At 41.8% G+C, this 14,243-nt stretch overlaps 1 protein-coding gene across 4 annotated transcripts in view; it reads left to right on the top strand.

Moving 5' to 3' along the window:
- unc5a (unc-5 netrin receptor A) overlaps positions 1 to 14,243 on the top strand; it is a 225,751-nt gene that overhangs the window by 143,874 nt on the left and 67,634 nt on the right. For 2 of the 4 annotated variants that reach the window (XM_053651198.1, XM_053651189.1), the window contains exons 3-6: positions 5,775 to 5,918; positions 9,195 to 9,298; positions 9,831 to 10,011; positions 13,774 to 13,941. In XM_053651198.1, coding sequence (XP_053507173.1) covers positions 5,775 to 5,918; positions 9,195 to 9,298; positions 9,831 to 10,011; positions 13,774 to 13,941 — 597 coding nt within the window. The remainder of the gene's footprint in view (positions 1 to 5,774; positions 5,919 to 9,194; positions 9,299 to 9,830; positions 10,012 to 13,773; positions 13,942 to 14,243) is intronic. The other 2 variants (XM_053651214.1, XM_053651207.1) reach the window with 1 other exon arrangement.

The following is a 14,243-nucleotide window of genomic DNA, read 5'->3' as shown; positions in this document are numbered from 1 at the left end:
TTTATATGTTATACAAGTCCGTGTGTATGTTGCTACTATTGCAACATTAACATATTAGAACCAGCACATTGATATTAACCTGTACAGCCAGAACCAATCAGAATTGAGAATCCAACAGCACTGTAGAATAATAACACATAACTTATAGAGATTGAGTGTACTAAGCATACTATTTCAAATAATCTTTTTTTAAAAGATTAAAATGTTTGAAACATTTTTTTCCGAAATAGTGTCGGCGGGTGTGACCTAATATGCTAATGAGCACATTTGAACTCTGTGTGTTGTCACTCGAGCAGAACAGTTTGATTTCTTTTTTAAATTGTGACAGACGTTTACATCCATTTTTATATCATCAGTCTGTAGAAATAAAAATATCAAAAATGTTCACTTCCTTATTTTTAGTCCACTCAGGTCCACTGCATTATCTGAAGGCTTTTAAGCTCCGCCTATTTTGCAAGTACATCATGTCGTACTTCCCTGAATAGTTTTATTTGTTTACAAAATTTTGTTTAAATATTGTATTTATTTATTATGTATAAATGTTAAGCACTGGAACAGCAGTCTCTACATTACATTCCCTATGGGTTTTTTTTTTTCAGTTCATTAATACCACATAAGATTCAATCACATATTATCAAAGCATTGAATCGTGACAGTCGGGCTTTGATCAGATCAGTCGGGATTAGTCAGGAACGAGCTTCGCCTCTTTGTGTATAAATGATCGAGAGCTCAGCTGCCAGGCTTTTTGTGATCCTCATATCAAATTTATTTGCTATCAGTCAGACATTAAGATCTGGTCTGATATGATATTTGGCTGATACAATGAAGCGTTCATTACATTTTCTTTTTCCAGATATGCAGATGCTGTTGGGTCCGTGCCCAGAACACCTGTTTTTAAACCAGCGCGCTGTACTGGGTCTTGCGCAAGGATTTGAATCTTGATGTTTCTTTCTTTTTTTTCCATCATTTGAAATCATTTTGATTTAATTTCTGATGGATGAAATCTAAAAGCTTATCCGCATCACAGAGACAGACATGGAGATTTGCATTTGAATTTTCCTTTCTCATATTTGGGCATCGTATAGTTGGAGCGCTGTTATCTCTCATGTGCATGTTCTTTTTCGTTCACAATCAGACAGAGGAAAAAGAAAAAAGACCAACACTGGCATCAAGGAGGCGTCGTGCTTTTTACCTCAGCCGATCGTTCTGTCTCGTTACAACCAGCGAAGAACCTCGGGAATGTTATGAAGTATTCTTCTATTAAACACAAGATTGAACTGCGATGAAATACAGTTTACAAACCAAGCTGAGCAAACCAGTCCAAATAGTGCGGAGTGGGCGTGGTCTAATATGCTAATGAGCCTTCTATTTTTTGGTGAGCAACGTGACACTCAATTAGGACAGCTGGAACAGAAAAAAGGAAGTACAAAAATCTTTGCTTACTAACCATAAACTTACAGCAATTTTCATCAGGTCAATCATTTTCGGATGAACTGCAGCTGTCTATAGTAATAAAAATATTTGAAAAAAATATATTTAACTGTTTTTTTCTCCACTTATGACCACTGAATTATCTGAAAGCTTAAGCTGCACCCACTTCACGGTCACAACATGTCATATATCCCTAAAAAGCTTTATTTGTTTGTTTGTTTGTTTATTAATGCATGAAATTTACATTTATGCCCATTCCTATCGCTCATTAAAGGGATATTACAGAGGAATGTCTCAAAATGTTTATTATGGTTGGAATTCTGTTTGATTTTATAATCAAACCGAACAATGGCACGTATACAGTGCATAAGTATTTGGACAGTGACACAACTTTTGTCATCTAGCCTCTGTACACTACCACTGCTGATTATAGAGGAAGCTTGCGAGTTCAAGTCCCACGACAGGCACGAGAGCCACTTAACAATTTCCCTATCAGGATTATTAAAGGATATCTCAAGCCGTTTAATTGGAGTGACTTCTGCCTGTCTTTTTTTGTCTTCCCGGGCGTAATTAGGTTGACGCCTCCCCTGTGTGAGCGACAGCAAGAGTTCAGACTTCAATTATGCTTCCACTGCCTGTGGCTCTTGCGTGAAAATTATAACAGCTTTCCCCATCGCGAGACTCGCTTCCTCGGCTAATCGTTCATTATAAAGTTTCACCAGACTGTATACCGTGCATACTCATGCAGCACAGCGTGTCACGCTACAAGGCCGCACTGTAATGCATGACCAGCCGAACACAGCGGCAGAGTCGTGTTTATGAAATAAAGGCCGCTCGGCGGAGAAGAATATAGGCAATTACGGAAAAAAGAATGGCGCGAACAAACGCAACGCAATTAGGAAAGCAATCTGGGCTGGAATTGGCTTTCCCTCAAAGAGCCAGGCCCTTCAAATAATTGCGTTTCACTTTTTAACACAAACAATAATTAATGCGGCCAAAAACCATCACATTTACCCATGATGCGCTTTGCATATATATTCTCTCAGGAGCCGTGATGGATTTTAGTCCTGCTGTGTTCTCTCAAAGCAAATACAGAGGCTCATGAGCTCGTTCAGAGAAGCAGGTTTATATGTAATAACACTGAATCGTGTACTTTTGTTCATCAGAAGATTTTATAGTATATTATAAGATATTATAGTCAATAATATATATGTATATATGTATGTGTGTGTATATATATATATATATATATATATATATATATATATATATATATGCATACACACACACACACACACACACAGACAGAACTTTTTAGGCACATGCAAAGAAATTCTGTAGAGCAAAGATGCCTTAAAAATAATTCAATTAAATACTGCAAAGAGCAGTAAACAGTAGTAAATGAAACAGTCAATATATGGTGTGACAAAAAAAAAAATTAAATAGTAGTCTCAGGTAAAATTTGTGCAGTTTTTTGTGCAAGGAAATGAGCTGTAAGTTTTATTGAGCATCTTGCAGAACCAGCCATGGTTCTTCTGGAGACTTTGACTGTCGCACTCGCTTATTATTTTTGCAGCAAAACCAAGTAGCCTTCATTGTGTTTTTTGTCTGAAAAGTGCTGAAAAGCTCTTACCACTTAGAAGTCATGTAGAATGTAGAAGTCATAAAATAAAAAAATCTATGACAAAGTTTATAATAAAAAAATAGGTTTCCTAAAACTATTGCACAGTACACTATATATATATATATATATATATATATATATATATATATATATATATATATATATAAACAAGAAATGAAATGCATCAGCTGCTATAGTATTTATAAACCTGAGTGTTGAATTCTTGATTCTGATTGGTCAGAATAATAATACGTTTGTTTCGAATATGTCATCATTTCTCTATGCATGATACATCCATCCATCCATTTTCTGTACTGCTTATCCTTACTGGGTCACAGGGAACTTGGAGCCTATGCCAGAGTTCATCCCCTGGACGGGCTGCCAATCCATTGCAGGGCACAATCACACACACATTCACACACCCATTCATATATGCTTTTTGGACATGCCAATTCAGCCTACCATGCAGTCTTTGGACTGGGGGAGGAAACCAGAGTACCCGGAGGAAACCCCCGAAGCAGGGGGAGAACATGCAAGCTCCTCACACACGGTGCCGTGGCGGAAATGGAACCCCCAACCCTGGGGGTTCCACTCAGCCACCGTGAAGCCTCTGTATGGTACATGCTTAGGGTTTTCTATAAGGTGATGTTTATGTAACATTTACACAAAGAAGGAGTCTCCAGTGTCAGCACTTTGTGTCAGAGGTAAATCCGTATTAGAGGTAAACATGTAACAGAGGTAAAGCCGTAACAGAGGTAAAGCTGTATAGAAGGTAAAGCTGTAACTGAGGTGAAGCCGTAACAGAGGTAAAGCCATATCAGAGGTAAAGCTGTATCAGAGGTAAAGCTGTAACTGAGGTAAAGCCGTGTCAGAGGTAAAGCCGTAACAGAGGTAAAGCCATATCACAGGTAAACATGTAACAGAGTTTAAGCCATATCAGAAGTAAAGCCATATCAGAGGTAAAGCCGTATCAGAGGTAAAGTCTTAACAGAGGTAAAGCCGTATCAGAGGTAAAGCCATAACAGAGGTAAAGCCGTATCAGAGGTAAAGCCGTATCAGAGGTAAAGCCATAACAGAGGTAAAGCCGTATCAGAGGTAAAGCCATAACAGAGGTAAAGCCATAACAGAGGTAAAGCCGTATCAGAGGTAAAGCCATAACAGAGGTAAAGCCGTATCAGAGGTAAAGCCATATCAGAGGTAAAGCCATAACAGAGGTAAAGCCGTATCAGAGGTAAAGCTGTAAGTTTTCAGACACAAGAAAGTTTTCCAGACGAAAAGCCGTGAAAGTGAAAGTGAACGTGGATGTTCCACAACATAACACACATAACTGTAAACGAACAAAACGAACAAATTGCTGCGTTATAAGTGAAATAAAACATTTCAGGATGTGGTCTTATTTTAGAAAATAATCAGCTTCAGGAGTGAGCCTAGTGAGCGCTGAGACAAAAAAGATTCAAGGTTGTCCAAGATGGCCGCCCTGTAACTACACAGTGTTCCACCACAATACGAAGATTTGTTCATATTTATAAATGATCATAAGTCACACAGTGTCCCAAACTGCACCGGATATGATTTGAGGCAGATATTTAAAAAAATTTTAAAGTGTGAGATTGATGTCTGTTACTTGCTAGCTACTTTAGCATTGTATTGTCAGAAAAACAAATGTCCTGCTTGACATTTACATACGTTGTATACATAAATTGCACTTAGTCCTCGTTTTTTTAGTCGTGTCTGCCCAGAGGACAGTGAAGATCTTGGTGAAAACATGGCAAGCATTTTAAGCGAGAGAACGAGAACGTGAGTGTGAGGGGACTAGATAAAGCGGGAGACATGGACATCCTCAAGGTCGTGCTTTTGTATTAAGAGATGAGCGATAGCCAGAGGGGAGATATCACAGAGCCGCTGAGATAATGCAAAGAAAAATTATCTCAGCCTAATCTTCCCTTACACACACATGCACACACGGACATGTGCACACACACTTCCTCCCTACAAACCACGAATGTATAATGCGCTACAGTCTTTTGCTTGATGGTTAACTCTGATGGCGTTCATTCATAACTGTCAGCTCAGAATTGAATTATTTTGTGGGAAGACTTCACTCCACTGGTGTAGGCAGTACTCATTGAGCCGAGGCGGCTGACAAATTGTCACAATATCTAATGATTTTTTTTTCCCTTTTAGAATCCATTTAGGGTTTTAAAGGGTTTTTATTCTCATCAGCTTGTTCATGTGAAAAAAGCACAGAGAACGACCAAGCGAGGAACATAATCCATGTCCTTCTGAAAGTCCACAGAGAGCTCATACAATCTGTTTAAAGGGTTCTTCGGTTTAAAGCTTCTATATAAAACCATACAACAGAGGGTTTCCTTGGAGTCTAGATCCTCAAATCCAGTGAAAAACTAGGCTATTATATATATATATATATATATATATATATATATATATATATATATATATATATATATATACATACATACTTTTTAATAAAAAATTCATTAAAACAAACAGAACATATGTTTGTCCCCTCAGGTTTCTCTTTTTATTTTAATGTATTCTGAAGTTACAGGTTGAAACAGATACTAAAACCATCAATCATCCAAAGATCCCTGAATGTATCTTTTTTTTTCCAGAATCTAGATCCTCAAATTCAGTGACAATTCTGTTTTTTTTTCCTTTTTTTTTTTTTTTTTAAATACATGATGTTTGTCTTCATCAGGTTTCCCAGTGATGCAGGTGAAGATTGACATCTCACGCCAGCAGGTGGAGAAGATCTTCGGGCTGGAGACTTACTGGTGCCAGTGTGTGGCCTGGAGCACTACAGGAACCCAGAAGAGCCAAAAGGCTTATGTGCGCCTCGCCTGTGAGTTACGCAAAACATCTAAACCAGAACCAAGTCTCTAGATCCAGGGCTTAATGTCCATGGATAAAGGTTAATAAGTCAACAAGATTCAAAAAAGACTTGCTTTAATGAAATGGTTCCACTTACTTCATACGTAGTCCATCAATTATAGGATTATAGGACGCAATAGTGTTTGGAGTCCAACACTGATTCTTTCATTTTGAAAAGATGCGGTGTCTGACTTTAAATGCTGCATAGGAAGCTAAGCTGGTTGGTAGGGAAGAACTAGCTAGTGTAATGTGAAAATGGGAGACAGGACGCATAAACTAGTGGGTTTTATTAAGTATAATCCAAGAACCATTGTCAATCAAAGCTGGGGTGAGAACACAGGAAGATAGTATAACACAAGGATATTCCATCCATCCATCTTCTACCGCTTACTCCTTCTTCAGGGTCACGGGGAAACCTGGAGACAATCCCAGGGAGCATCGGGCACAAGGCAGGGTACTGCGGGGTTCTCTCCGCAGCACGGGGAGAACATGCAAACTCCGCACACACATGGCCCTGGCAGGAATTGAACCCCGGACCCTGGAGGTGTGAGGCGAACGTGCTAACCACTAAGCCACCGTGTGCCCCCAAGGATAATCCATAATTTAAAAAACAAAAATAAACCAGTGAAGGCCAAACCAGGAGGTACCAAAAGAAAAAAATAACAGGGCTCATGGGAAACTAAGGCTTGGACTTAAGAAATCATGATAAGACTTCGCAAGGAGGAACAGAAATATCAGGGCAGAAAAAAACAAACTAACCAAGGTGAGACACGGAATACGTGAACACATTAGGATAGTCAGACAATGTAAAAACAGGGGAGAGATCTGAACCTAAATAAAAACTTAAAATGTGAGAGGGTTTTTTTTTTTATGTGGGGGGTGAGCTAGTGGGTGGGTATTGGAAATTATGAGGTTAAAAAATGAGATTAAACAGATTTATGGTGTAATTTCAAGCAAGTTTAGAAAAGATTTGCAAGATTATAATGGCACGCAAAAAATGTTGGGTGAGATATGTGTTCAATATCACAACCATGTCTCAGTGGGCAAATCTGAGCAGACAAGGATTGAGCACAAGTAGACCACTGACAGTGACTGGCTTAGTTATGGACATCCATGAACAGATCTGGTCACTGGGACTGGCCTTTCCCTAGAGTGAATCCCATGAATGCCAGGCATCAGGTGTGACTACACTCTGGATGGGGTGCCATTTTATATCAGAAGTGGAACATTTGTGCAAATGTCTTTTTTTTCCCCACACCAAACCATTTTCCTTTAATGAGTCTCTTGCTCTTGTGGAATTTGCTGTTACTGACACTCTGTAATAAAAAATTGTTTCAGAATTGCATTTGGCCAATCAGTCTAACCACTTGAGCCGTGTGTTCCCCGAGGCTGATTGATTCAGATGGGTTTGTACGACTTATTTAATGTTTGATTGGGAAGTTTGATCGGAATAAGCCTGCGGCGTGGTAATCCACTAATCTGCGACGGCGCGCTCGGTAATTGCCTCGAGAGGCCGCACGGTTTCCATATCTGTCACTGTGATAATGCGATTAGGCTCCAGAAGAATCACATGTGGGCTAGTTATCATGTGGCCTCACACAGGAAGAGGGGACGCTTCATTTTGCCGCTAATGTCTCAGACAATGCAGCCGTTGCCAATCCCGGGCTACGTTTGTTCGCTGAGAGCTCCTCGCCATCAAACCGGATTTGTCACACATTTCAGTGTGCTATTTCAGAATCTGCCATGAGAACAAAGAGGGCTTCGCTCTCGTCTTTGGTGTCAGATGCGAAGTCGAGACGCCGTTAAGTTGCTCGGGATTTTTATAGCCCTATTAATCTCGTCATAAACATGTAGCGTTTAAAGCAGGAAGTGGGGAAAGAGACGGATGTTTTCACTTCGACCTCGCTGAAGCTCTGCCTGTCAGATCAGGGCAAAAATGTTTCCACGCTGTCCACCACGTCGCCCCGAACCGTTAAATCCAGTTTAATTAAAAAAGAATGAGGTGGGGCTCTCATCAGCGATGCCATGATTGTTCTGGACAGGCGTGCAAAATGACTGGCAGTGATGTCTTCACACACGAACCTCACTTTGCTGAAATTCTAATATTCCACAAGGCCAGCCATCTCCATGGGCACCTCTCTGATGAACATTTATGCAAGAATTCTTTTGAAAACTTTTTTTCTATGACTCGAACTCTGTATATTGGTTATAACCCGATTTGGAGCACCAAATTCAATCCGAATCCCATCAACACTTGTGTCAGTAGCCTGTGGGTATAGGACGCATGCTATGGTGTGTGTATGTGTGGATCTCTCAGTGTAGAAAATGTGCACTGTCTGTGTTGTGTGGGTGTGTGTGTGTGTGTGTGTGTATGTGAGTGAAAGGGCTAGGGAGGGATAATGCAATTGCTCTCGGTTGATGCTTGGCCCAGGGGCTACAGCCATCCTCAATCGCATCCAAGCAGCTCTAAATAAGCTCTAGGGCCTGTGCTATGGTTCCATCTCACACAGGTGGATCATCACGAGCTCCTAAACAAACAAACATGCAAGCATACAACGGCTGTAGACAAGACTGCTGACGCCTACGCCAAGTTCTGGAGAAACCGTCGCCTTCCTGTCATAACTACACTTGCTGTATGAGTTGTGCAGCATGGCTTTGGGTTACTTTTAGAGGACATTTTCAAGGATATCTTCAAATGTAAAAAGTTTAAAGACGTTGTTTAGCCGTAGTTGTCGCTGTCCGGATGTGTTCCCAGCAAAGCGTTTGATCAGATCGACTCCTTTCTGATTGGATTAGTGATGACACGTGTGTTTATTCTCTGCTTCAAGTTCAAAACTGCACGTTTGCATCGCACCTCCAGGGTTTGGGGTTTGATTCCTGTCTCTGCCCTGTGTGCTTAGAGTTTGAATGTTCTCACCATGCTTCGGGGGTTTCCTCCAGGTAGCCCGGTTTCCTCCCCCAGTCCAAACACATGCATTGTAGGCTGACTGGCTTCGCTAAATTTTCGGTAGGACATGATTGGGTGTGTGTGAGTGTGTGTGTGTGTGTGATTGTTCTCTGCGATGGGTTGGCACCCTGTCCAGAGTGTTCCCTGCCTTGTGCCCCGAGTCCCCTGGGATAGGCTCCAGGCTCCCCATGACAATGTGTAGGATAAGCGGTATAGAAAATGGATGAACGGATGAATGTTGTCACTACTCAGTCGTGGTAGTTGTTTAACTACACAAAGATTCATGTTCTTACTCGACAGATCTGAGGAAAAATTTTGAGGAGGAGCCATTGGGTAAAGAAGTGGCTCTCAACCAGGAAGTGCTTCTCCACTGCCATCCTCCAGAGGGCGTCCCCACTGCTGAGGTGAGAGCAACTTGTTTATTGATGAAGCCATCTGCTAATTATGCCGCTCGTTTGATTTAGCCTCGTGTCTGTATCAGCCAATGTTTTGCCACACGAGAGGTTTAGCTCCCGCGTTTTGGCACATCCATTAGCTCCATTAATAATGTAGGCAGTTTTGCGGAGGGCACAGGACTGGACCAGACTGCGTCCAGCTGCTTCCGCTCACGCTGCTCGACAGAGCGGCCTAATAACAACAGCAGCTCCCGCAGACGTTTGCCGCATGAAATATTCAGCTCCAAGCTGCCTCGGTTCTGCCTGCCAACGTGTCCCAAACTGACTGAATACTCAGTATTTCAATTCAGTACTTTTTCTTGTGACACCAATCGAAAAGATTGAAGATAATCTGCTGTCCTGCTCCGCAATGACAAAATTAAATCCACGTCTTGAGCAGATGTCAAAGAGACACCAAGCGGAGACCGTGAAAATGGCTTTTTATTGTTCCTCCTTGTGTGTGTGTGTGTGTATGTGTGTGTGTGTGTGTTTGATTCTCCAGGTGGAATGGCAGAGGAACGACGAGTTGATCGACCCCAAGGCTGACCCCAATTTCTTCATCACAGTGGACCATAATCTCATCATCAAACAAGCCCGGTTGGCCGACACCGGCAACTACACCTGCGTGGCCAAGAACATTGTGGCGCGACGCAAAAGCTCCTCAGCCGCTGTGATTGTCTACGGTGCGTCTCTCCTTCAGCTCCTCGTCCCTTTTCACACACTCCACGGCTTTCACCTATCTGATAGATACACAAAACTCGGAGATGGGGTTTGACCTCGAGGAGAGAGTGAATCAGTTGAAGCCAGGTTGATAGACAGCTTGGTCTGAAGCGCAGGAGATAAAAAAAAAAATTGACTTTAAAGCTAGCAAGCAGGTCAGCGCTAATAACTGCATGCTAACGTTATAAATGGGTTTGGATTTCAGCGTTACTAGAGCAGAAACCACCAAACTGTATATGCTAGACTAAAGCTGTCATTCATTCAATTATTGAGGTATTGATTCGTTGTTCAGCTAGGTGTGTGTTACATGCTATGTGTGAGTGCTACACCGAGTCATTTAAATATTTGAACAAAATGTTAATGGTCATGAATAAGAGAGACACTTCGGTAACCAAGCCTGTAAAAATCTATACATTAGGTTTCAATTCAGCTGCAAAATATTACCAACAGCCTCTGATATTAGCAAAGCATACATGACTAGCTCGATAAATCCCGATGCTGCTAGCTCTTCCACAGCCATGTGTCTTCTCTCTGTACGCTGGTACTGAAATTAGATAACGGATTGCCTTGATAAGCTAGCTGACCTTTATTATTATGCGCAGACTTAGCCCATTCCTTATTGCAGACGGAGGTCCCAGGACTCCTCGGAGTAAAGCTAGCATACATTAAGGCACATAATGGGCTTGGCTAATCAGGGCACCATCAGTCAGTCAGTCGCATGAGGCAGAAATCAAGAGTTCCAGTCTCCCAGAAGGGGACATGGGAAAGAGTTTAGCCTTTATCTTTTTTTTATATTTAACTGCCACTTATCAACTATGAGTCATAATGAAGAGGACAGGATGCAGGACGGCGAAGTGACTTACACGAAACAAAAAAAAAAAGGATTGGATGTTCATAAGCAGAAGGAAAGGGAAGGGCTAATTTTTTTTGTTTTTTTTGTATCATTAATCAGAGTCAGAACAACAGCGAGTGAATGGTAGGTCCACCTCGTACAATTTGCGCCAACATGATGCCCAATTTGCCTCCATTGTGAAAAATTAATTACAGCAAAAAAAATCTTTTGAATAGCTTTCCATCAAAAGGAACTATTAGACCTGATCCTGGTAAAAAAAAAAAAATTCTTCCGCTATGGCCTCGCATTAAAATGTCAGTTTACTCATGTGAAGCTTCGCCAGAGCTCTCATTGGCTGTGGGGTAAGGGCTGTTATTAGAGCCGTGAAATAAAGGAAGGGTAGGGATGCATTTTAACGAAGCCGGCTTTGACGTGGCTCGACTGTGTGCGAAGAGGTAATCAGGGCCCTCACGCCAGCCGCCGCCGTGCAATTTCCCTCTCGGCGGTGGGCAATCACTGGCGCTAGAGAGGCTCCGGAAGTGATTCAGCCTGTGAATTAGGAGCCCTCAGCGGCCTGACTGGTGATCAAGGCTCCCTGACAACAAATCAGTCCCCGAACAGAAGAAATCAGATTTCCTTTGAGTGAGAAGCAGAAAGGAGACGTCGAGGCTTGATTAAAAACACACTGTGAACTTTGGACTCGGGATCATCGCGCAATCCTCCAGGCATATACCGTTCGCAAAGTAATGTATTGGTGTCTTGGACTACACGAGGGCCGGCACGATCGCGCACACTGCGCGAGCTTGTGGAAATGAAACCGGTGTTAAAACAGGCATTTTGATTTGAGTAATCAGTGTGTGTGGTTCAGCGAGGACCGCAGCTTTAAAGAAGCTGATTGATTGCAGCCGTTGTAGCTTGACAAGGGCATCAGAGCGATAGGATGTGCTTTAATTCTCACAGTGCAGCAGCCATTTTGTTGCCTTTAGAAGCACGGATCGTGCAATCTAGCATTAGCATTAGCATTAGTATTGCTTGTGGCTCCCAGCTTTGGTCGACTAAAGCTCAAACCTCATTGACTTGGATGTTTGTAAATCATGGACTGCAAATTCTACAGAAGTACAAGCACTTTATAATGATGATATTATCGCAAATTTGCAAAGAAATGGATCGGTTTGAGCATGTTCCTGGCCTGGAAATGAACCCACAGCATGAACAGAGCTGATTTAAAGATAAATTGCACAGTATAGGTTGTTTAAAAGAAGATAAAGGCTGTTTTTTGTCCAAATTGCAGTTCACTTCACAGGCAGCAGAGGGCTCAAAAAATGACAAACCGTTCCTTTAATCATTTCCGATCATTTAGTGTGTAACAAAATATTTATCGAGTAATCTTGTCTCAGACAAAACACAATCCTTATTTTCTTATTTGCCTATATAGCCGTTATCGTTCACTGGCTTTAACCATGTGGAATCCCGTGTATTGGCATCAAATATATAGCGGATAAAACCCTTGAGGTCATGTTGTCATAGGAAAATAATCAACGACAGGGTTGTGTGAAGAAATGAAACCGCAAAGCATTTGTATTCCTCTTATACCACAGCAAAACGAAACAAGCTAGCTCAAGCTAGTTCATGTTATTGTTTATGTTATAGCAGCTGTAAACAACTGTTCCTTCATCAGCCTCTCTTTTTTTTTGCCCTCTCTTGAAGTTAATACGCTTTTTTTTAACTGCAGCTTGTCATGTTCCAACTTCCCTAAATCTCCTTAAAGAAAACGTCACGATGTTTTTTTTCCTTTGTTAAATAACGCCACATTTATCGCCGCGTTGCGGTGTTTCTTACAGTCGGTGACACATGAACTGTTCACCTTCTCGGAGCGTAATATCACAGCCGACACGAGATCCACCAAATAATACTCCATCTTATCCTTCATTTTCAGCAGATGTTAGGCATTATAAGCAGCTGCAAGCAAATCCTCCATTCATTTCGGAATAATGAAATTATTTCCCAAAGCAGCCGTATTGGCCCTGAGCAGACTAGCTCAAAGCAGAACGAGGAAATTTGAGAGCGAGTTCGACTAAAAGAAGTCGAACCAACAATATTTTCATCTTATTATAATACTGTATGTTCTTTCACTAAGCCGTAGAATAAGTCACTATGAGAGTATTGCGGGAGCACACACACACACACACACACACACACACACACTGTACTGGAAAAGTTTTTTTAACGAGGACAAGCCAAGACGCAAACTCTATAATGTATAGAAAAAGTTCGTTCTGTCATGTATAATGTACAAAATGGGAGATATCTCGGCAATGATGTAACGCATTGATGGGATTACAATATCAATAACGTCAGCATTAATACGCCTTATACCAGTGAATTCTTGATTGTGTTTGATCAGAAGGTATTGAATTTTCTAGAACAATCTGGCTGAAATTCAGATTCTCGCTCTAACACGTTTTCGTTTCTTTAGGAATAGCTCATTCACACAGATTTGTGTAATCGTTGATGTTGTGACGTTTTCTCTAAGGGGAAGTTTATTTACGATTTTTGGAATCTCCAGTGTCGGTGTTTTTCCTCCATGGCAAAATTTCTCTTTACAGCTGCTATAATGGAAGCGATGACGAGAATCTATTTGTGTCGCAGACGTTGGATAACATTCAAAGTAACCATCAATGGATAATAACTATGTATGAATTATCTTGAATTAATAATGGAATTTCATTACGACAACCCGAATTCTAAGCCTCTAGTTAGCGCTAACGGAAGTCTCACATGCGCACACGAAGAAAATTTAATAAGACCCGAGGTTCGTTTTCGCATAAGGTGGTGTAAGGGAGGGTGAAAGGTGTTGCTCGTCGGGTAACCCTGACTTGCTCTGTTCGAGCAGTGAATGGCGGGTGGTCCACGTGGGCCACGTGGTCGGCGTGCAGCGCCGTGTGCGGCCGCGGCTGGCAGAAGAGGAGTCGGAGCTGCACTAACCCCACCCCCCTGAACGGAGGCTCCGCTTGCGAGGGCCAGAGCGTCCAGACGAGTGCCTGCACGTCCACCTGTCCAGGTAAACGCCCACCGTGCTCGCTGCCTAGTGCGCTGTGTGGCAACGCTTCTGGGGGAAAAAGCAGCTTAGACAAGCGTAACTGGATTGACAAATAAGGTTTAATTAATCTGCCATCAGTAACATGCTAATCTGTGTAAAGCAGCTGGTCTAAGCTGTTTTTTTAGCCTATAGTGGAGTGGTGGAACTGTGTGCTACAGTACGATTCTCTCTCTGCGCTGTAGAACCTGTGCCTCTGAGTTGTCATTCAGTTTCCCCACCGCTACATCGACCTGTCAGCGTAGCTTTTTCCTTTCATCCTGAGA

This window comes from Ictalurus furcatus, chromosome 2, assembly GCF_023375685.1.
Source record: "Ictalurus furcatus strain D&B chromosome 2, Billie_1.0, whole genome shotgun sequence".
NCBI lineage: Eukaryota > Metazoa > Chordata > Actinopteri > Siluriformes > Ictaluridae > Ictalurus > Ictalurus furcatus.
Note: the sequence above shows the minus strand (reverse complement) of the source record. Positions and strands in the feature narration are given on the sequence as shown.